Source organism: Argopecten irradians, chromosome 10 (assembly GCF_041381155.1).
Source record: "Argopecten irradians isolate NY chromosome 10, Ai_NY, whole genome shotgun sequence".
In the NCBI taxonomy this organism is placed as follows: domain Eukaryota; kingdom Metazoa; phylum Mollusca; class Bivalvia; order Pectinida; family Pectinidae; genus Argopecten; species Argopecten irradians.
This window is the reverse complement of record NC_091143.1, coordinates 35,388,010-35,410,053: the sequence shown is the minus strand read 5'-3', so window position 1 is coordinate 35,410,053 and position 22,044 is coordinate 35,388,010. Positions and strand designations below refer to the sequence as shown.

The window sequence follows — 22,044 nt, the reverse complement described above, 5'->3', positions numbered from 1 at the left end:
TACATATTAAAATTTTATTTTCCTCATCGCTTCTTTTTGACAGCTACATTCTCTAGATTGTGTTGTGTGGACGCTTGTAGATAAGACTGAAGAACAAAGAGGCTGTCGTCTAGTTGGGTCTCGCACTGGTCTAACCTACAACACAGCAAAGATAAAAGAACTCACAAGTAAGGGGAGATAACTCTTAAAATCAACAATATTTCATAAGGGGAGATAATTTGTAATCAGAGTAAGATTTTTTAAGTAAGGGAAGATAACTCTTCAACATGTTCCATTTATTTGTTTGTTTGTTTGATTATTTTAACATCCTATTAACAGCTATGGTCATGTAAGGACGACCTCCCATGTAAGCGGTGTGTGGCATGTGTGAAGTGCGAGGAGCGTGTTTTGGGAGACTGCGGTATGTCCGTGTTGTGTCTTCTTGTATACTGGAACTGTTTATTTAAATCTAGGATGTAAAGTAGTTGGGACATAAAGTAATAAACAGTTCATCTTTTCATCAAACATGAATCAGAAAGACAAAGTTACACTACAACTCTCTATTTTGGGCCATTGATAGTATACAGTAATATTGTACTCTAAATATGACCTTGTACATGTAATACAGTTTAAAGCGAATTTTTCATCCTGTAGAAATGTTTTCCTTGGTTGCTATGGTTGCTATGTAACTACTGGGTACATAATGTAAAACTGATGAAATATGTTTTGTATATGATTGTAATATTATGATTGTTACAAAGACTAACCACAAATAATTTCTATCTAAAAAATATTTTCAAAACTATAAACAACTAAAGAAAATATCCACAAACATAACATGTAATACAGTGCTGCCTGAAGTGATTACATCAATTTTCATTTAATATTAAACAATGGGACCCATTCACGAACCATGTGATACTTGATAATGTTTGTGCAGACTATTGTTTTTTATTGGTGATGGAATGACGTTAAAGACAATATCCCGCACTAAACATCAATTCAGAGAGAAAATAACAAAGAGTTCCATCACCACTGGAGATACTAGTCCCACACAAACGTTATCATGTGGTACATAAATTAGTACCATTGTCGGTTTATAAAAATTTCCACATGAAATAATTGTGAATGAAGATGATTAACAGGGACTTACATCTGTACTGTGTGTTTGACCTTCTGTATCTGCTCCTTTTCCGGCGGACTAATCGTCTGCTCGATCTCCTCCCTCTGTTCGGGGTCAGTCAGTGTCACTACGATGGCGTCTACTCTCTCCTTCTTGTCTAGTACTCTCCTACAAACAAGAGGTCATTAAATTATCACAACACACCCTTACCATGTCAGCCCTCATGCCAATTAAGTCTAATTTAAACTAGACTTTAAATTCCGCTCCACTGTCATGTTTTATGAATACATTGAAACCTGCCTTAGCGACCACCTCTGTATAAAGACCACTTTTTTTTATGAAAGACATCTTTTTAGGGCTCCAAATGGCCATTTATATATAACACGCGATTTGACCTGTGTATAAAGACCACTTGGCTATTGAGACCATTTTTCCTTGTACCTTGTGTGGTCTTTATATACAGGTTTGACTGTACACTCTTGTATTGGAGCATATGATAGAGCAGAATACAGGTATAAATTTAATAACATGGGCTCTTGTATATTAAAAACTATAGAACTTCAGTTAAATTTTAAATCATATTCATTACTGTTCATTTAAGACTGCATGGATTACTAGAATTGGTGTGATCATGACGTGAATGTGTGCAATTTATACTATTATTATAGAAGCACGATATACAGAATCTAAGTAAAGTATATGAAAGAACTAGAAGATTATGTATGATATATATTTGGAATATTACTTGTGCTCTGCCACTTCTGTTTCACGGCGTACCATGGCATTCTTCACAGCCTAAGGAGAAACATTTACAAAGAAACATTTTTCATTAAAAGTGATATAAGTTCATAATTTGAAAACATCTGGATTCTGTTACAATACAAGGCATATAGACAGATCACAACTGAATACATGCACCTGCTTTCTATCAAACTTCCAACCATTTCTAGGAAAACAGGATCTCTTTCTAAAGTGATAGGTTAATTTGCCTTCCATTTCTTGCTTTGTTTTAGAAATAAGTGACTTTTCAAGCCTTGATGTATCAACAAAATACTCATTCTATACAATTTATGATATCAAAGTTGCATTATAGAGTCTTGTTAGCTAAAGAGACAAAATATCCTAGTCTTGCTCTTAGAAATAAGGTTTTTTTATTGTTAGGGGTAGGCAATATAAGAATATAAGTACAATATATACAAATATAAGTACTGTACCTTGAAACATCTCTGCTCCACAATCCGGGCTACCTGAGGAACATCCACATTGAACAGGTAGAATGTTCGGGACGGAGCATGGTCAGGTGTTTTGGATACTTCCTGTAAAATGTACATCAACGTTTTGAACATTTGCATACATTTCATTTAATAGATCTTAATAAAGATGCATTTGAAAAAAATAGATTTGAAAAGATTTATTAATCTTTTTACTAATATTATTGCTGTATGCACTAGATGAAGGATTTTCATGTTTTGAAATACTGTAAACATAATTATTTTAGCAGGAGTTTAATTTTTGCACTGTCTTTGAAGTGCTATAATTAATACTCACAGTTAATGTGATGAAGTTTTCAGAAAACATGTTATACAACAATTCCTTGGCTTCCTTTGATGATATCATAGCATAATCTTCTATCTATAATAAATATAATATTCCATAAATCATTTACAAGGTCAAAATTACTCAACAAAGTGAAGACCTCTTCAAATTTGTGATAAAGTGTATGTAGCAAAATTTCCTCGATACTCCAGGGGTTCCAATCACATACGATCCCTACACCCTGGACTATCTCATAGTAAAATTGAAGGCAGCTCAGGGGAACAAATCTGAACCAATCACAGGCCTGCAAAAACTTTCTTTGAAGACTAAAGAGAAAGAGTGACGCCCAACATCAATGCAACATAGTCACAGTGTACCGTTATATGACTCTCTTGATGTACATCACAGGACTAAATTACCTGTTCTGTTGCCTCCAGTTTTACTGTGAGATAGTCAAGGGGTGCAGAGATCGTATGTGATTGGAACCCCTGGAGTATCGAGGATGGTAGCAAAAATATGAGATAATTTGATAAACAGAGTGCATGGCTTTGTATTAATTATTGAATTCTAGTGAAAACATTAACCCTCCAGAAAACTTCACAGTCCAGTTTCATGAGCATTCTAATAGATTTTAAAATGTCATGAATTTAAAATCAACAAACCACTGCGGGAATAAAGGAAAGTTCATTTGGTTAACTTCAGAGTTTTCCTTGACCTCTGTTAATGGATTCCTGAAAGTTTCTCGACTTCTTCTGTAACAGTCTTCTGTGGAGAATTTTATTTTAAGGAGTTAATGAATGTTGGTATTGTTAAAGGGTAACGTCCAAAAATGAATACAAGAGTTATCTTCCCTTGATTGTCTTTTGATCTCTTTATTCTTTGAAAATTTCTCCCTTTGTTTTTAAAAAATAAAGATATTTTATTACCTGTTTTTGCTTTGAATGTTTCTTCACCAACAAAACTCTGAATATCCTCAAGCACTTTGATCCAAATCTGAATAATTTTAAATATTTCTGTTGAAAACATTATCCACATGTGTAAGCTTAAGTAAATAATCAAAACAAAGAAATATATGTCAGATAGCAGTAATTTACAGTAAAGAAAAATCTTGCTCAATTAAGAGCAAAGAAAAGATTTGCTTCTATGCACCATGTTATCAAGTTTATAAAAACAAATATATTCTTACAGTTAATTTTACATTCTTTTCAATGAATTAGCTTTATCTTTCAAAATATTCAATAACAAATAATATGGGCAATATTCAGAAAGTCAGGTCAAATTTTCCCACAAAAGATGACAAGGTGGAGAGAAAAACATATGCCCTCAAAGGGAGACAATTAAAATTCACCTTTCTTGGACAACAGACTCTATGTGTGCCTTTGCAAGCTCTTGTAAACCTTTATAGAAATCTCAGAAGTCAAAGAATCAACAACAGAAAACAGTGAAAATAAATGGAAATGAGTTCTAATGCCAGAAAGTAAGAAACAATATATTGTTAAATTGCACATTATTGTTATCTTTAAATGTATCTATCTTTAGGTGAAATCATTAAATTAACTGTAATTTTTGTAGGAATCCATAGGAATGTATATGAAATATTATATATACAAAAAAATGCATGTTTCAATGTTTTTGGTATATCATCAAGATAAGAATTCATCTACTATGAAAAATTGGTCAGGAGGGACTCTTTGTTAGCAATTTTCTCTATACTTATAAGGATACTGACTACATATAGTCCACCAGACATCTCATCCACTTTGGAGAACAATCCATTCTGAAATACAAAAGTGAAACATTTAGCTCCAAGTGAAATAAGGGAGATTAAAAAAATTAATAAAATAACTGATCTTTGCCAAAAATAGAGTGTTTATTCAGAGGAAATATGTAATTACATATTATAATTATATTATTATTATTATAATATTATCTTTATTTCCTAATATTGAAGTCAGTAATGTACGGAGATTGCCGATATGCCGATAGGATTCCTAAGGAATAGGGTCCGGTGATCATGAAAACCAAAGCAACCTCATTATGGAAGGCATGTATACACACACCAACATAATAAAAACACACAATTATCACATTAATTTCAAAATTCGACAAAACAGAGAGCAGAGTTACCATATCATCACACAACATTGTCATGTACATTTCCAACACGTGCCTGGTCAAAGACAACTCCTTGGGTAGGGCACGGAACACCTAGAAGGAAAATAAAAGTGATACAGATATATAATCATATTAATAAGTATAGCTCTAACTGCAAAGTTGTAAACCAAAGATTAAACAAAAATAACTATTTTTTATCAACAGTGACCTGCATAGTTGACCAATAGATCAACAATCAACTCTTTGATAGTGACCTCATTTAAATAGTGACAAATTCACTGGTATGTTTCAAGGGTGGGAAATCCATAATCCTTCATATCGCCCATGGGCCAGTATATCAAAAAACATTTTTTCCTCTCATATCACACTATAGATAGTATGAGAACTGACTTACAGACATATTATGCACCGGTTTATTGTCCTGAACAGGCCTATCTAACACAGAAAGATATGAAAAAGTAGCACCCATTCCTTTCTTCTGCAACACATGCTTCACACAATTTTTTTTTTCTCCTTCACAAACATACCTCATTCACACTTATTGCACACGAAGTGGTGGTAGCACCTGATGAAAATTTTGTTTCACTCAGTCTCAGAAAGGTCCGCAACACTTCGCCAGCTTTCTATTAAAAACAAGACAAATACACATGTATAAAGGAACTTTAGATTAGAGAATTGTCACATTGGCTTAACTGAACTAAAATATGATTTTTGAAAAAAAAAACTCAGAATATTAAATGTGATTTTCATTTATTGATTTGTGTTGGTGATACCGGAGAGAATTGAACTGAAATAAATAACAATAATTCAACAAACTCATTGCTTTGTATTGTTCATACCACACAAGGATGAATTAAAATTGATGAAGTAAATGAATGAAATTTTTGAAGGTATATAGCTGATATCACAGAGACGTTGATTTACCATATTCAAACCCCAATAAGTTTCCAGTGTCTAAAAAATAGAAAAAGAATATGAGAATGCTTCATAAATCCAATTTAGAAAAGGATTATCTTTTCCTAAGGTAATAAGGTACGTGTACAAAGTGAAATTGAGGTCCAAAAAGGAGAAAGGGAACCTACAGGGATGGGGCACATATTGGGTCAAATACAGTAAGTTGAAACCGAATTTTGATTCCTAGAAAAAGAATTAAATTGGCTAAAGATACCACAAATTTTATCGCTAAAATTACTGAGAGAATTTGATATATAAGTTGATGACATACTGTGTCTATTTTGCTGCAGCTGAGGCTACCAAGACCTGGTCCCTGTAAATGTTTGGTGGAAATCGTTCAAAATTCACTCTCCAGTATATACCATCATCTTTTGGAGTCTGAACATATGTTAGAATATGAGACAAATTCAGGTACTTGTACATGTGTTTACAGTAGAGATCTAAAGAACATATTTGTGAAGACTAAAAACAATATGGCAAAATAACTCAAGTATCCATTTAATATGTTACTATGAAAACAACAAAATCTTGGTCTCGGTAAATGAAAGTCACAAATTTGCACTTCAAAATATTGGTCATATGCTATCTGAATATCGCCTACAAATAAAAAGGTGCTATAATTAGAAGGCTTTCATTTTATATACGCAATATATAGTTAAGGTGATAAGTAATTTGAAGCATGAAAGCACAGAATTATAACTGTAACAAGTTGAAATTTACCTCTGCCTTCTCCTGTGATTCTGTTCTGCTCTTTTTGGCAGGAGTTCCCTCCCCTTCTGTAGATCTCTTTCTTTTTCTGCTGACCTCATCCTTTAAAATAGGAAAAAATATGCTTCAAATTAAATTAGAAAGCGGTCTTAAATATTAATATGCTTACTTTTCTTGCAGCAATTCAAGTTAAGACAATATTAGCATTTAATTGCTGAATCATAATCCCTCTCTGACATTAAATGAATATCATGCTGGTGATCAAGATGGAACATTGGCCACTAGGATTATGTATACTGTATTTGATCCAATAAGCGTCCTTGTCCCTATTAGCACCCCTCCCTCTTTTGATTCCTCAATTACAATTGCCTGGACCTAGATAAAGACTTAAACTCTCAAAATTGTATAGGTTTGCACTTTGTTTTTTAGGGCTGGATCAATATTATCGATATACATGTACTGATATGTATCGGTTTTCAGCAGTGTATCGAATATCGATATGCGAACTTGCTGTATATCGCTGTATCGTTTTAACAACTCACCCTACTGTTTTTGTTATAGAAATAGGAAATTCCAAACAAAATTTATTCTAAAACATCATTCAAGTAAGAGCATTTCAATCAATAGGAAGTGTTTAAGGCATCTGTGTATCACCTAAATGGATTAGAAATGCCTTTTCATAACTAAGAATATGAATTGACAGAAATTAATTAACACAAATGATAAACCCGAATCAAACGGTTTTTTTTCCTGGTTATAGAATGTTTTTATCAAAATTATCTTTTATTGTCACATTATTCAAAACACAATGGTCAACTGAATTTGAAAAAGAGGTCCACTGTATCGTCAATACGTATCGTGTATTGTTTCAGTGTATTATCAATATGTATCATGTCGTTTTAGACCTTCCAATACCCAGCCCTATTGTTTTTGCAATAATTTCGTCTTAGTAAGCAACTTTTCATTTTTTTCAATTTTCTAAACACCCTGGGGCGCTTATTAGGTCAATACGGTAAATTAGTATTCAGAGGCCAAAAAAATGCCTGAGTCATGCAATCATCAGCCCTTCATCTCTGCATCATATTATTGATTCAAGTGAACTGATACCAGATAGAGGTCATTATGGTACTATTTTCTTCAAGAACTCTGAGTTAAAATTCCTCCATCTGAGAAACCTAGCTACCTTACATTTCAACACATGGGTTACCTTGTTAAATATGAAACAACATCAGCTTAGCACAATAAATGTATTATTGCATGCAAACATTATAATAAGGTGTTTCTCTTGTCTTCAAATGTTTTCTTATTGTTAATTTTCTAGTACATTAAATGACTACATTTAAATTTGTATTACCATATTCGACCCAATAAGCGCCCAGGGCGTTTAAGAAATGGAAAAGGTGCTAATAAGACTTAATTATTGCAAATCTATACAGTTATGTGTAGTTTTGGTCTTTCTTTATGGGTGGGCAATTGAAATTGAGGCCTCAAAAAGAGGGAGGGGCGTTTATAGGGACATGGGCGCTAATGGGGTCGAATACGATATATGTGTCTTAAATGATAAAGGTGTTGAATTATTATCTTTTTTTTTTAATTTGACAATCTTTTTGTCTATATGATTAGTATAAATTATTCATATAAGATGTTAGCAAAATAAATTTCTGCAGGTTACCATCAATATCCATCTTAGGAATGATGTACAGCTCCTCCTCGTCCCCTGCCTGTTCAGCTGCAGCAGCCACAACATCTGTGTCATCATGCTCCAGACAATTTGGACAGCGCTGTATGAAGTGTGTTTGTGCTAAGTTCTCAAATTTCTCTTTCACTAGCCCAGCTTTTATTCTTGGATGTCCTGCAAAGAAAACATTAAGTCATGTAAGATATTGAAATAGAATTCACTATCATCATTGATTGTCTAACATTGTGAACTTTTTCATTTAAGATGATTTTGTACATGTTTGTGCACTGATATGTACATGTGATGAAATAAGTGCAACAATGTATAGGATATATTTGCTGCAAAATTATCAAATGAGAAGCAATAATTCTGATATCCCTTTAAAAAAAATCATCTCTGAACCAAACATTGTATCCAATTTTCATAGCTTAATCAAAATTGCTTAATTTACAATGCTTGAAGTTAACAAATATATCTCAGACTTTCTAAGATGTCCCCGACATATTACCACAAGTCCTACACCTTTGGGTTTGCAAATTTGAATCCTATGCGGGGCAGTTGCTAGTACTGCATGACCACTGTTGGTGGTTTTTTCATGTGTCCTCAGCTTTCTTCCATGCAGAATTCTAGGACTTGTAGCAATTTATAGGATTTACCTCTAATTTCCCCTATTAAGCCCTCGCCCTCCTGCCCCTGGAGGAGCCAAAATGTATACAAACTCTGATCCCCTTCCCCCAAGGATGTTTCTGGCAAATTTTTGATTTCAATCCATGCAGATTAACCTCTATTTCCCCTATTGGTCCACACCCCTTCCTGCCCCCGGGGGATCAGAGCCAAAATTTTATAAAAAAAACTCTGTTCTTCTTCCCCTAAGGATGTTTCTGGCCAAATTTGGTTTCGAATCCCATGCAGAACTTTAGGACAAGTAGCGATTTAAAGGAAATGTTGACGGACGGACTGAAGGACGCTGCGCCATGACATAAACATACCGACCCTTCGTGCCGGGGTGAGCTAAAAATGTCTCTGACATGCATTGTTTTGTCATATTTTGAGACCAGGACATTTTGACTATCGATAATCGATCATGACCATCCTCGATGTGTCCAAATACCCTGTATTCCTCCAAATGCCGTTTGAGTTATAGGGGTTTTACTGTATATATAAAATGTAACATATTTTGTTAACCAATGAATCATTTTTTTTATGTCCAACAGATGTACAAATACAACAGAAACAGACTTTATTGAAACAAACCTGATGGGTGCCCTCACAGAAAACTACAGTCAACAGATGGAACTACTGGATAGTTCCAAACTAGAATTCACAAAATACAAGAAACGTCTAGCCGTAGTTCGAGAGGAGAAAGAGAAAGCCCGACTGGAATTTCTAGGTAGAGGCGTGGCTCTTTTTCTGGTATCAGGACTAGAAATAATCCAGAGCTTATTATTAAAGGCTCAAGTTTTCATCATGGTTCTTAATTTACAGAAAAGCATTAGTTCACATTACTAGAAATAGGTTTTTCTGAGCAGATAAGGTTGGCATGCAAAAATAAATATTCAATGTATTTATGTTTATGGTACACCCAGCTGTCAATCAAACTGTTCGGCTGGTACTACACAAGACTTGTATTTGGTATATGTCATGATGTTAGCTCAGACATTGAATATAGGTACATGTGCTAGCATAATACATGGCTACTATACAAGCAGCTGACTGGCAGTTGAGGTATGAGTCATGAAAAGTTATCATGTCAAAACTGTCTGCGAAAGCTTGCACCTGAATGTTTGATCAAGCAAGCTGCATTTATTCTGACAATATGACAAGTAGCGATTTATAGGATTTACCCTATTTCCCCTATTGGGCCCCCGCCCCTACTGCCCCTGTGGTCAGAGCCAAAATTTATACAAGTTCTGTTCCCCTTCCCCCATGGATGTTTCTGGCCAAATTTGGTTACAATCCATGCAGAACTCTAGGACTAGTAGTGATTTAAAGGATTAGCCTCTATTTCCCCTATTGGGCCCCGCCCCTCCTGCCCCCTCCGGGGGGTCATAGCCAAAATTTATACAAACTCTTTTCCTATCCCCCCCTTCCCCCAAAAAGTGTTTTCTGACCAAATTTGGTTAGAATCCATGCAGAACTCTAGGAATAGTAGCGATTTATAGGATTTACCCTATTTCCCCTATTGGGCCCCGCCCCTACTGCCCCCCTGTGGGTCAGAGCCAAAATTTATACAAGTTCTGTTCCCCCTTTTTCCCATGGATGTTTCTGGCCAAATTTTGGTTACAATCCATGCAGAAACTCTAGGACTAGTAGTGATTTAAAGGATTAGCCTCTATTTCCCCTATTGGGCCCCGCCCCTCCCTGCCCCCGGGGGGTCATAAGCCAAAAAAATTTATACAAACTCTTTTCCCCCTTCCCCCAAGAATGTTTCTGACCAAATTTGGTTAGAATCCATGCAGAACTCTAGGAATAGTAGCGATTTATAGGATTAGCCTCTATTTCCCCTATTGAGGCCTCGTCCCCCTCCTGCACAAATGGGTCATAGCCAAAATTTTATAACAAACTCTCGTTCTCTTTTCCCCTGCCAAGATGTTTCCTTGCCCAATTTGTGGTTTATATATTCTCATGGCAGAACTCTAGGACTCATATGTGATATAAAGATGAACAGTTGACTATGACTTGACTCCTTGCCAATATACATAATCTCACCGGGCTCCAACTTTCCCTGAGATCAACACACCGAGTAAACAAACTGTAGACATGATCTTACTCAAAAAAACACCATACTCAGAAGAAATTTACTAATGAATTACTCTTCATCAGAATTAAAATCCATGATAATTAGACACCTAACAGTACACACTTCTCATTTATTTCTCCAAAATTATAGTGGCTAGGTAACATTAATAACTAAATAGAAGTTAAACTAAACTGTAACTATGATGAAAGATATTACATGTAATTAACGAGCCAGACAAGAAATTATGTAGAGCAATAAAAACTGCTCCATAACCTGAGGTGAATCTATAGGGTAATGATGTGACCACATTTGCAAAACCACTAGCCAATCCATTAATTAAAGAGAAAATTCAATAGGATTAGCAGGATTCTGTGACCGCAGACACATCTGACTAATGCTGTATACCAAACAACAAAGAAAGTCAAATTAAAAATCAATGTGCAAATAGACACCTAATTTAAATGAAGCAAAATTGTTTACAGTGAACAAAAAATAATTTGTCCTCAGATTATATATATATAAAGAATTTCAACATAAAAAAAAATAAATTGAAATTTAAATTTCATATATGTCCCCCAGCGAATACCTCCATTATTTTGAGACGCAAAAATCCGTTAAAATTGAATTGTCAATCTTCCCTAATCACCCCATAGAAAAATAATGGCACTTGCGCGTGCGTTCCACCAATAAATCCTGGCGCAGACGTATGTACCTTAACCCTGAATAACAATTGAACGTTATGAAATCACACAACCAAACCAAAATGTAAATACAAAATAAATAAGTTTAGTAATTTTGCAATAAGCCAGAGGGCTTCAATATGCAGTCATTATAGTTTAGTCAGTTGATAGATGAATACTGGGGCGGGGGGGGGGTGTGTGTGGGATTATGCACTAATCCAGACACTGTCCCTTGATTAGAGCATTTCATCCACTAGAGATATTTCCGCTGCAGTCCCCAACCCATGTCCTTATATATGTCTACAGTAAAGTGTAGCGAGGAAATGCGGATACTCCAATTGGATTATGTATCACAAATGTATAGTGGTATTCTATTCGCACCACTCTTTTAAATTTGTGTGAACAAGTAACAATGTTGTGGTTGTATTATAAGACTAGTATTTTCTTTTTCATTTACTGGATAAATAAGAAAAGAAAGATCTTGATAAGGTTTATACATATTAGAAACACAATGCTTAATCTGTAAACCAAGAAACAGCAAACTTATTAATGGCCTTATACATAAATAGTGATCGCCATGCAAGGACTGCGGCGTTATAATTTGTACCTGCTGCCCCGCTCGCCATTGAGCAATGATTGTAAACGGCGAGTAAGTATTTGAATCTATAAAATTTCTTTTTCTTTATTTTTTATAATATAGTACTATTTCTCTTCTTCATGTCTCTGGATCCATACTTTCCATTCAAGTACTAGTTTTTATCCTAGCATTCAAATCAAACAATTTTTCCCGGGGATACTACAAATGTAGCAAGAACAACATGCACCACAATAAGAAGCAGTCAGCTAACGTTAACTAAGAAGTTAAGACTGAAGACTTAAGTTTAGACTCCGGTCGATCATGCATGACCATACAGCTTATTCGGTAGAGCACTCCGCTAGCTATATAGTGTTCTGAAGGTCCAGGGTTTCGAATCCCTGTCTAGCCGCTACATTTTCTCATCTGCTAGCTGTTACAGAATTGGCACCCAACTAAATAACCCTAAGGTGGTGGTGTTTTGAAGGGTCTTGTATGTCTTCAAGGGCAAAGACTTCGAAAAAAGATGGAGGAGTGTAGCGAATTGGGCTGGGTTGATCATCGGTGACTAGGTAGCTCAGTTGGTAGAGCACTCAGCTAGTGTTCTGAGGGGCCCGGGTTCCAATCCCGGTCTTGCCGCTACATTTTCTTCTCTCCTGTTACAAACGTATATTTGTATTAGTTTAGGTTCCTGATTAATACTAAGCATATGTGACCCAGGTCATAGTATTTACCTGGACATGTATGGGTACTGTATACCTGTGTACAGGTGCTAGTGTTATGTAATGTTCATGTCCTTGTTTACACTGTGAACTCATGTCCAGTGTATGTGTACAGTGTGTTAATGGAATGTCGGCGAGAACATGGTTTTGACGTGACACCGACCCTGAAACTCTGGTAAACCAACTGCATAGCATGTTTTTATTACATATACTAAACGTCACTTCCCTAGCATTTCCTCACGCTCTCCCATATCTCTGTACATCATCGTGCTGTGGACTCCAGCGCGAGCAGAGCCCCAGCAGATCTGTCCATATTATACAGAAGGTACGGGGGTGGGGGGGCGATGGGGCGAGAGCGCCGTAAGTATAGATTATATTTTAAATCCCATAGGATTCGCCGTTCAGTGAAGCCTGGTAAGTTGACTAGCATGTAATATTGAGTGTAGGGTCCGAGTTGAATCTTTTAGCGTTAGTTATTCCGGTGAGCTTCGAATATATTATTAAAATGTTTGGTATTGTCCTTTTGTGTAGGATGATTTTCTTGTCACCATTAAACTAACTTACGAAACAGATCCCCTATTCTTTGTCATGATGCCACACCCCGAATGACATAAAGGGAGTGGGACGACTGGTTCACTGCATGATTTGGGGAGCGTCGCGCGTTTAGGGATGCAACAAAATCAGAAATGAGATTAAAGAATTTAAGTAGATGTGAATTGTTCAGAGCGCGCGCCTCCACTTAACAGGAAATGGACTCATTCAAGAAAAAATAAATAATCCGTCAAAAGAAAAATGGGGTGATGCGAACGAAAGGTTTAACTCCTGAGAGTTAAATTTATTCTGATATATCGAATCATTATAATACATGTTGGGTAACAAATATCGAACACAGCAACAAATATAAAGAAGTTAAACTTGACAATAACAAACTTGACAATCTTTTTCTGTTAATTACCAAACGGAAATTCATATGTCCAACCGAACCCGTGCGAAATATTGGTGACGTGCAGAGAAAGAAAACCATACTTATACTTTTAGGCGCTAGTTCTACATCTTAGCGTTCAGATTTCTGCTAATATGTAACTTTAAGAAAACATTGTCCAGAGAGAGAGCTTGAGTAACAACTGTGTAGCAATCTGGGACACTTATTCACCGAAGTGCTCCCCGTATAAATTAAACAGCACAGAGGCATTTTTCTTGTCCCTTGTTGGACATCTTCACTTGAAAACACGAGAATCCATGTCCAAGGAGGGCGACGAGCTTTAGACGGCGAGAGAGTTGATATATTGGAGTGAGCGAATCACAAAGAAGCCTTCAATTTGATAAAACTGGTTCGCGACCAACAGCACCGTAAGGGAGGCATTGTGAACATTTATTGTTTATTTTTTGAAATTATGTTTTCAGATTTGTCATTTATTCATTTATATCTAAAGTTTAATTTAAAGAGATTTCTTTATTTTAAAATCTAAAAACTGTTCAACTTTATTGTTAGAAATACGAGTACAAAGTACATGTGAATATTTTCTTTCATTTTTAATTGTTTTTTTTATGATTAATGGGCCTCTTTGCATATTTGTACATTCACACATTATTGAAACACACATATGAAATTTAGAGGGTGGGTTTAATGGAAGGGAGGGGGTGATGGTGGATTTAAGAGAATATGTTGTAGTGATTGTTTATTAAGTTTAAGTGTGTTGGGTTAGTTAGGGGAAGGGGTTGGTGGGTAGAAGGGTGAGGTTTTGATTTAAGCTCTGAGATAGAGATTGTTTTTTTTTATAGGTATATTTTTTTTTTTTTGTTAGAAAATAAATCGGAAAAGCACAAAGCCTACGATGGTCCAGATCAATGGTCAGGATATAGGTTTTTATAGTCCTTTGATTTCTATATAGTATGTTTTTTTTTGGTGATTGTGAGAAGGGGGGGGTTTGGTTTATTTTTTGTTTTTATGATTGATTTAAATGGTGTTGGTGTTTAATTTGATTTACATTTAGATATGGGTAGGCTTGTTTGAATAATATACGGCCACGAGCTTGATCGAAACTATGTTTATAATCCAATCTTCATGTTTTTCACCAATGAATTTTGGTTTACCTTGGGCTTCACAATTAATATTATGCGTGGAACGGTAATCAAACTATTATACATGTTATAATTTAGATACAGCTCTACAAAAATAAAAATAGGAATTCCTATTAGAGCAATTACATACGAAATATCACCGGATTCATTGTAGGCTTTCATTTACATTGTCAATTTGGTTCGTTTATGTCTTTGAAAAATATGGGGGAGATCAGGCTCCAAAATTTGTCAAATTATTAGCTAATAAATACCTAATAAAAATTCTAAATATTATGTATCCAATTTGCCACTAACAATTACAGACTGGTTATAAGTTTCAACCCATAATTGGAATATAAATTTACATGTAATAACTTTAGAATAAAATTACTCCCAGGTTATGTTGATGTAGGTAATAATACTACGCATCTACGGTCCACAAAGTGGGAAGAACAGAAAATGTTAGATAGTGATCGTGATATAAGGCATGATATATATGACTCTTAGAGTACTATTGTGGGGCCCATCTTCATCTCTAACACACACACACATTTATGTTACTGGGGAGGGGCGGGAGGAGGGGGGGGAGAGATGAGGCAACCAGGGGGGTAAAGAGAAACATAATGTTAGATTCATTTGTATCGGTAGACATGGCTATGGTTCTGATGATTTCCTTGTATTGGTGTGTGCTTCTGTTTCATTAAGCATTTAATTGCCCTTCTTCGGGGGTTTAGTTGGTTCCTATAATTTCCCCAGAAACTGCAGAACATAAACTTATATAACTCGCGTTAGCGCGTTATGATTGAATTGACTAATTAAGATTTAATTTTCGTGCTCTAGAAAACACAGCGAGCGTGACGCGCACGGCGGGCGGGGGGAAGAAAATGGGGGGGGGGGGGGGGAGTGGTGGTGGGTGGTGGGGGGGGGGCGGGTGTGGGGCGACTGGGTGGTGGTGCTCATACTCATAATGGCGTCCAAACCGACTGTTCTCCAATCTACATTTTTACAAGCATATCACTACACCAACGTGAGTTATGAGCGTGAGAGAGAGATGAGCTATCTCAATTAATTCCGTTGCTTGTGAGAGAGGTGGAACAGGTTCTCTACAGTGGTCTGAGAGCGCGCGGACAGAAATCAGCGAGATGGAACATACTACATTCCAAAAAAATACCATTCTTTAACAAGTCCTAAAAAGGGCAAAACTGATGTGGGGGGGGTAGGCAACATTATCATAAACAACAGCATAGGCATCATCAATAACAACACTTTTCATCATCAACAACCATCATCTTCGGGGGGATGATAAATTAGCAGTAGGAGAGGGGAAACGTCATTATCTATCAGCAGTCAGCATTAGCATCGACGTCAACACCCCACATTCATCATCGCATCTAACATCATCATCAATCATACATGGGCAATCACAATCTTCGTTCTTCCTTCATCATCCATCATCAACAAACACTAGTATCATCATTACAGCCATCATCATTTAATACAAGTCATCATCATTGTCATCGTCATCATCAATATATATCATCATATATTGTCGATCACGTCCCATAATCATCATCATTATAACCATCGGATCATCAATCAGCAGCAGCAGGCAGCAAAAACAACACCCGCCGTCATCATTATCATCCATCGTCATCGTCGTATAATCGTTTTCGTCCATTATTATCCATATCATTACCGTATTCGCGTTGTAATATGTCTTTAATGATAATTGCCAATGCCAAGATTAAAGATGTTCCGCCGCCGGCAAAGCATAAACGATACTCATCAATTTTGAACAATCAATTGTGTTTTTTTCATCATGTAAATTTATGTCTAATTAACATTAAAAAAAAACATTGTTTTGCTTTTGGTGGATATCTTTACGCCAGTACTTTATTTTATAGTATATGATTTTTTCGGACACAACTTTATCTTTAATATTTCATCTTGAATTAAAACTGTAATAAACCGGTAAATAAGTAACTATTCTACGTCAGAAACATCGATATTTTTAATAGTATAAATATTTTAAGCTATAAACATTCTAACGTCAGATGATATTTGACACATTAATAATCCGGTCGGATAGTAATTGATAATAATGCATATAAAGAAATACATTTCTTTGTATTGTGTTCTAGAGTTTGTTTTCGTTTCGGAAGAACAAAATTAATTAAGTCTTATACCAGAAATCATTACAAATTCAGATAATTGTGTTTTCTCAAAATCACGATGTTCGAGTGTCCTTTTTATGAATGAAACCGACCTCTGGTTGTCTTTGATAGTAAATGTCTCATCATCCGTACACTTATGGGAATCAGTTTCAATAACCTGACTTATTGGTCGAGAAACAAACTTGATTTCCCGTTTCTGTTTTTAGAAACAATTTGCCATTTTACTGGTCTTTTTCCGATTAGAAATTAAATATATCTCTATTGATAATCCAAAAGGGAAAATGATTATTTTTTATGAAATTCGGATATACGGATAATCATGTTACCAATACTGTTTCCTTTTCCTTTCATAATTCCAATGTCCTAAATTATCATGGTTTTGCTTTGGCAGTCAGTTGGGTTGAGACCAATATTTTGATGCTAGGTTCTTGTTGCTAGGTTCCGAAAACTATTTAAGTGTTTCCATGTTGTTGGTTTTTTTTTTTTTTTTTTTTTTTATTCAATGTCAAACTTGGAAACTAAGCCGAACTTGACCTTCGTATTAATATGTGATAACTTTTGGAAGGCTAATGAAAGCATTTAGACTGGTTTTCTTTGCCCGACTATTCACTTTAAGTGTTTCCATGTTGTTGTTGGGTTTTTTTGTTTTTTGTTTTTGTTTTTTTGTACGGTGTACTTCTTCATTGGGTCTTTCTTGTTCTAGAATAATGAACCTAATTTGGTTGATATAACCCTTTAAATTATGCAGTGGGGATTAATTTTTTAATAAATAGCTGTGCTGACCCCTAAAAACCTTAGGGGCAGGACTAAAAGCAAATATTTTCTACGCGGTGAAAATTTTAGAAGAACTTAAATTGAAGCGGTTTTACTTTTGCGTAATATGTGTTACTTATATAAATATTTCGTGATGTGGGTTGCTTAAATTATATGATTCAACCATTTCTCAGAATTTCGCTATTAAGATTTTTGCGATTAAAGCAATTGAACCGTGAAATTACGAAAATATAATCCCCTCGAAAATTGCCGGTGTAACGTTGAAAATGGACCTCTGTTGAAAATTGACTTGGGTCATTTTTCAATGTTGAAAAGTGACCCCGAATGCCGTTGAAAATTGAACATGCCGTTGAAAAATTGACACCTTTTAGGGTCATTTCTCAATAGCAGTTTTGTTGAAAAATAAACGTTGAAAAATGACCGTAGCATACTCTAAACGGATGGTCTGTTGGAAAATGATCGTGGTATACCATGAGTTGTTCACAAACATAATTCACGAGTTCTGTTATCGCCTTTTCCCCGTATACATGTACATGCTGTAGGCGCCTCTTCTGTGTTGGTATCAAAATTAAGGAATCATCGCGATTTAAATTCTTTTTATTGCTATCGTAACAAATATTTCATTTAAACATTTGAGGTGCCTGGGCTTTATTACGGAAATTACGGCATTTCAAAGTTTTAATTTTTCCTAAGTAATCACTCTGTCCGTTCGTGGAGTTAATTGTGAGTGTTCTCAAACTGCGGAATTCTTTATCACAACCTGATTGAGATATCACACTCTGAGGTCACTAATGTGGCGCAATTTTTTTTATCGTAACACAGTAAATAAAAAGGAAATTGTAGTTATTTACTGCATGCACGTGCAGTTTGTATGTTATGTTCACTTCTGAGTACCAGTGGATTATGTTACAAAACTATAATTATGGGATATTATTAATTAGCTTAATGTTAACAAAACATATTACTTTATATTTTCGCCGACGATATATTTACAACCCGTATCATATCTGATAGAGACACTTGAACCCACGTCCTGGTTAGAAAGAGTAAGTTTGTAACCAATTCAAAATTGTTTTGTTAATTGTTTCGTTATTCTCTTGGTTAGTGAGGAAGTTGGTGAAGGGATAGCTGCAATATTGTAGCTCAAGACTTTTAGGCAGATAAATGCGGTAGGCCGGGTACGTATATTCGTTCTAGGGAAGAGAATAAATGGGAGCTAGAAAATCCATCCTATGGGTAAAAAGTCATATTTAATTAAATTAATTTTAATTCCTTAATAAACAAGAAGGGGATGATTTTTAACGAAATTTAAACTTAAAAACTGACAAAGCTGTAAGAAAGAACAAAATCGCGGAATAAAAAGCGCATCCAGCATGTAATTTCGCAAAACTTTCGCGTAATGCTAAACAATGCGTTATTTTTCGAAACTTACGCGTAATAATTAGTGCTGTGTGGCTTAGATTTAACCTGAATACTTTTGTTTAAAAAAACCAGATATCAGCTTTAAAAACTACTTATGACACATATCACACTCAAATGTGCATTTCTCCTCGTAAGGGGTAACTTATTTTACACAGTTTAATAATGATTGGAACAATAGAAAAGACTTGTTTCTACATAAATAAAACTGTTTAGAGGCTTAATTGTATTTTAAAATCACAGTTTGAACATGTATGATAAACTTGTATATCACGTCTTATATTGTAAAAGGTTTGGTTAATTTTGTTTTAAGTCCTGTTAAACAACCAGGGTAATTTAATGACGTGCAAGGTTTAGAAGATGGATGAAAACCAGAGTATTCGGAGAAAAAAACACCGAGCTACGGCCAGTATCATGCAACTGCCCCACGTGAGATTCGCGACTCAGACGTAGAGGGCTAGTGCAGAAACATATTTACATATGTATATATGTTTCTCCATAACTTGCCCACTTTTTATAATTAGCAGAATGCTGTGACAAGCATTAAAGTCTATTTCAGAGAAGTACACATGGATTTACCTGTGAATTTCACCTGTGCTATGTATAACGTGTACATATATAATGTCTGTAAGTATAATTACAATGTAGCTTCCCAAAAAGCTAATTGGGCTATGCGGAAGCTTAACCATTTGATTGGAAAGAATATAAAATTAAACAATGATATGATAATATATTGCTTAGCAATTTAAAATGTTGGAAATTAAACAACGATCTGCGGGGGACCATAACGGTACAAAACATGCGTTCTGTGGAGTAAAACGTAGTAAAACAAGTCACGTGCTTACACTTCATTCATGCCATTGGCCGAAATATGGAATTGGTTTAGGGGTAACTAGTGATCACATGATTGTTGTGTGTTTTTACTTTGACTTTGATTTCTCTTACCCGATATTTAGTACTAGTATATAATTAGGCCTTTTGACGGAGATCATAGTTTCTTTGTGTTATATTTATCTAATCTGAAACCTAAAGTAAGTAAACATGAATTTAGAATTCTAAGAATTTAACCGGGAGAAGCCGATCTTCGTTGATCCTAGATTAGACGGTTAGACCGATTAAATTTGTCAATTCGCATTATATCGTTTGTAGATAAAAAATAGAAATGGCAGTTTTATAACTCATTCCAGTCCATTATTTATAGTAAAAACAGTACACACGTGCAAGTAAAAATGACATGCATGCAATATAAATAACATTTTGGAGTCTAAATATTTTCAAATAAATCATTTTTTCCGAATATTGGCTAGCAATCTATCACTATATTTGGAAGTAAACACACAATCATGTGATCAGCTAGTTACCCATGATTCAATTCTATATTTCGGCCAATGGCATGAATGAGGTATAAGCACGTGACTTGTATTACTACCCGATTGTAATCAGCATATAATGTCTATACATCTGAGTTGATTACACTTTCTAATTATTACATGTCACATTTGTTTCATTATAACGGTAGTACGCCGTACCGTAACGTTTAGGCCTAGCCACTGTACGTGATATCATGATCTCGCAACGATCATCGGGTTAATTATAATTAGTTGCAACCAATTCGCCGTAAACCATGTACACGACAGTGCGATTTCGTCAATTCGTAAATGTTACCTAAAACTTCTAAACAAAAAACATCATCGGTATTATATTGTGACACACGTCCATTTATACAACAAACAATCGATGCCTAGTAGATAAATATGTCATGTTTAGTTTAGTTTCCACTTATATTTTATTTGCTTCATATAATCGTAACAAAATCGATGAAAATGTACAAAAATGAATCTTGACCATTGAAAATAATGATCTTGAATATTGAAATTCATTTTTTTAATGTTTCCCTCAAAGTTAGATCGAGTCATTGGGAAAGCTTTTGTCGAGATCTAGTTTTTAGCGTTGGATTACATGTACGTAATGATAAACGAGTTCGTATAGGGTCACTTTTCAACGGGGGCCATTTTTAAACGGTTTGCTGTGTAAAGTGCACTTAAAGTTCAGTTTTCAACGGCATTTGGGGTCATTTTTCAGCGTTAAAAAATGACCCGAGGTCAGTTTTTCAACGGGGGTCCATTTTCAATCTTACACCGGTTGTACATTAAGTATATAATGGATACAGGCAAAATGTAAAAGTCTCATATACATTGTGTACGTCCTTGGATTAATCTATAATCTATAAGCGTATTTTTTGTGATTATCTATGGTGTCGTGTACTTAATTTGAATTGTCCTTCCATTATACAGCCAAGCATCCTCGATACTCCAGGGGTACCGATCACTTACGATCTATACACCCCTGGACTATACCATAGCAAAAACCTGAAGACAACAGAAAAGAAAATGTATTTGAGTCCTTTGATGTACATCAAAAGAGCCGTATACTGGTAGCACTGTTCTGACTGTGTAGCTTTGATGTCGCTCTCTCTGTAATCTTCAAAGACAATTTTTGCAGGCCTGTGATTGGTTCAGATTGGTTCACTTGAGCTGCCTTCAGTTTAACTATGAAAAATATCCCAGTGATGTAGAGATCGTAAGTGATCGGAACCCCTGGAGTTTCAAGGATGACAGCCAATAGACCTAAAACTTTTTAACTTTGGTGACTCAGAAATTTTGTTTGCAAAATCGAACAAGAAATGTCATTTCATACAGATGGTAATGAAAATGAAATTTACCCGCCTCGCGATAATCTCTTCTTTTGAGAATGATGACAAATCCTTAATTGTTTTCATACACAAGTGTATATCATTTTATGATAGT

The 22,044-nt window shown here is 35.2% G+C and overlaps 1 protein-coding gene across 1 annotated transcript; it reads right to left on the bottom strand.

The window, feature by feature from the left end:
- LOC138333754 (DNA-directed RNA polymerase III subunit RPC3-like) lies at positions 1-8,239 on the bottom strand. The gene is given in 13 exon segments (XM_069282320.1): positions 1-135; positions 1,133-1,270; positions 1,848-1,897; positions 2,317-2,418; positions 2,651-2,734; positions 3,565-3,631; positions 3,987-4,047; positions 4,364-4,415; positions 4,766-4,846; positions 5,281-5,376; positions 5,975-6,085; positions 6,428-6,517; positions 8,088-8,239. Coding segments are annotated over 13 exon segments (1,131 nt in total). The 5' UTR covers positions 8,175-8,239; the 3' UTR covers positions 1-23.
- Positions 8,240-22,044: the final 13,805 nt, after the last annotated feature.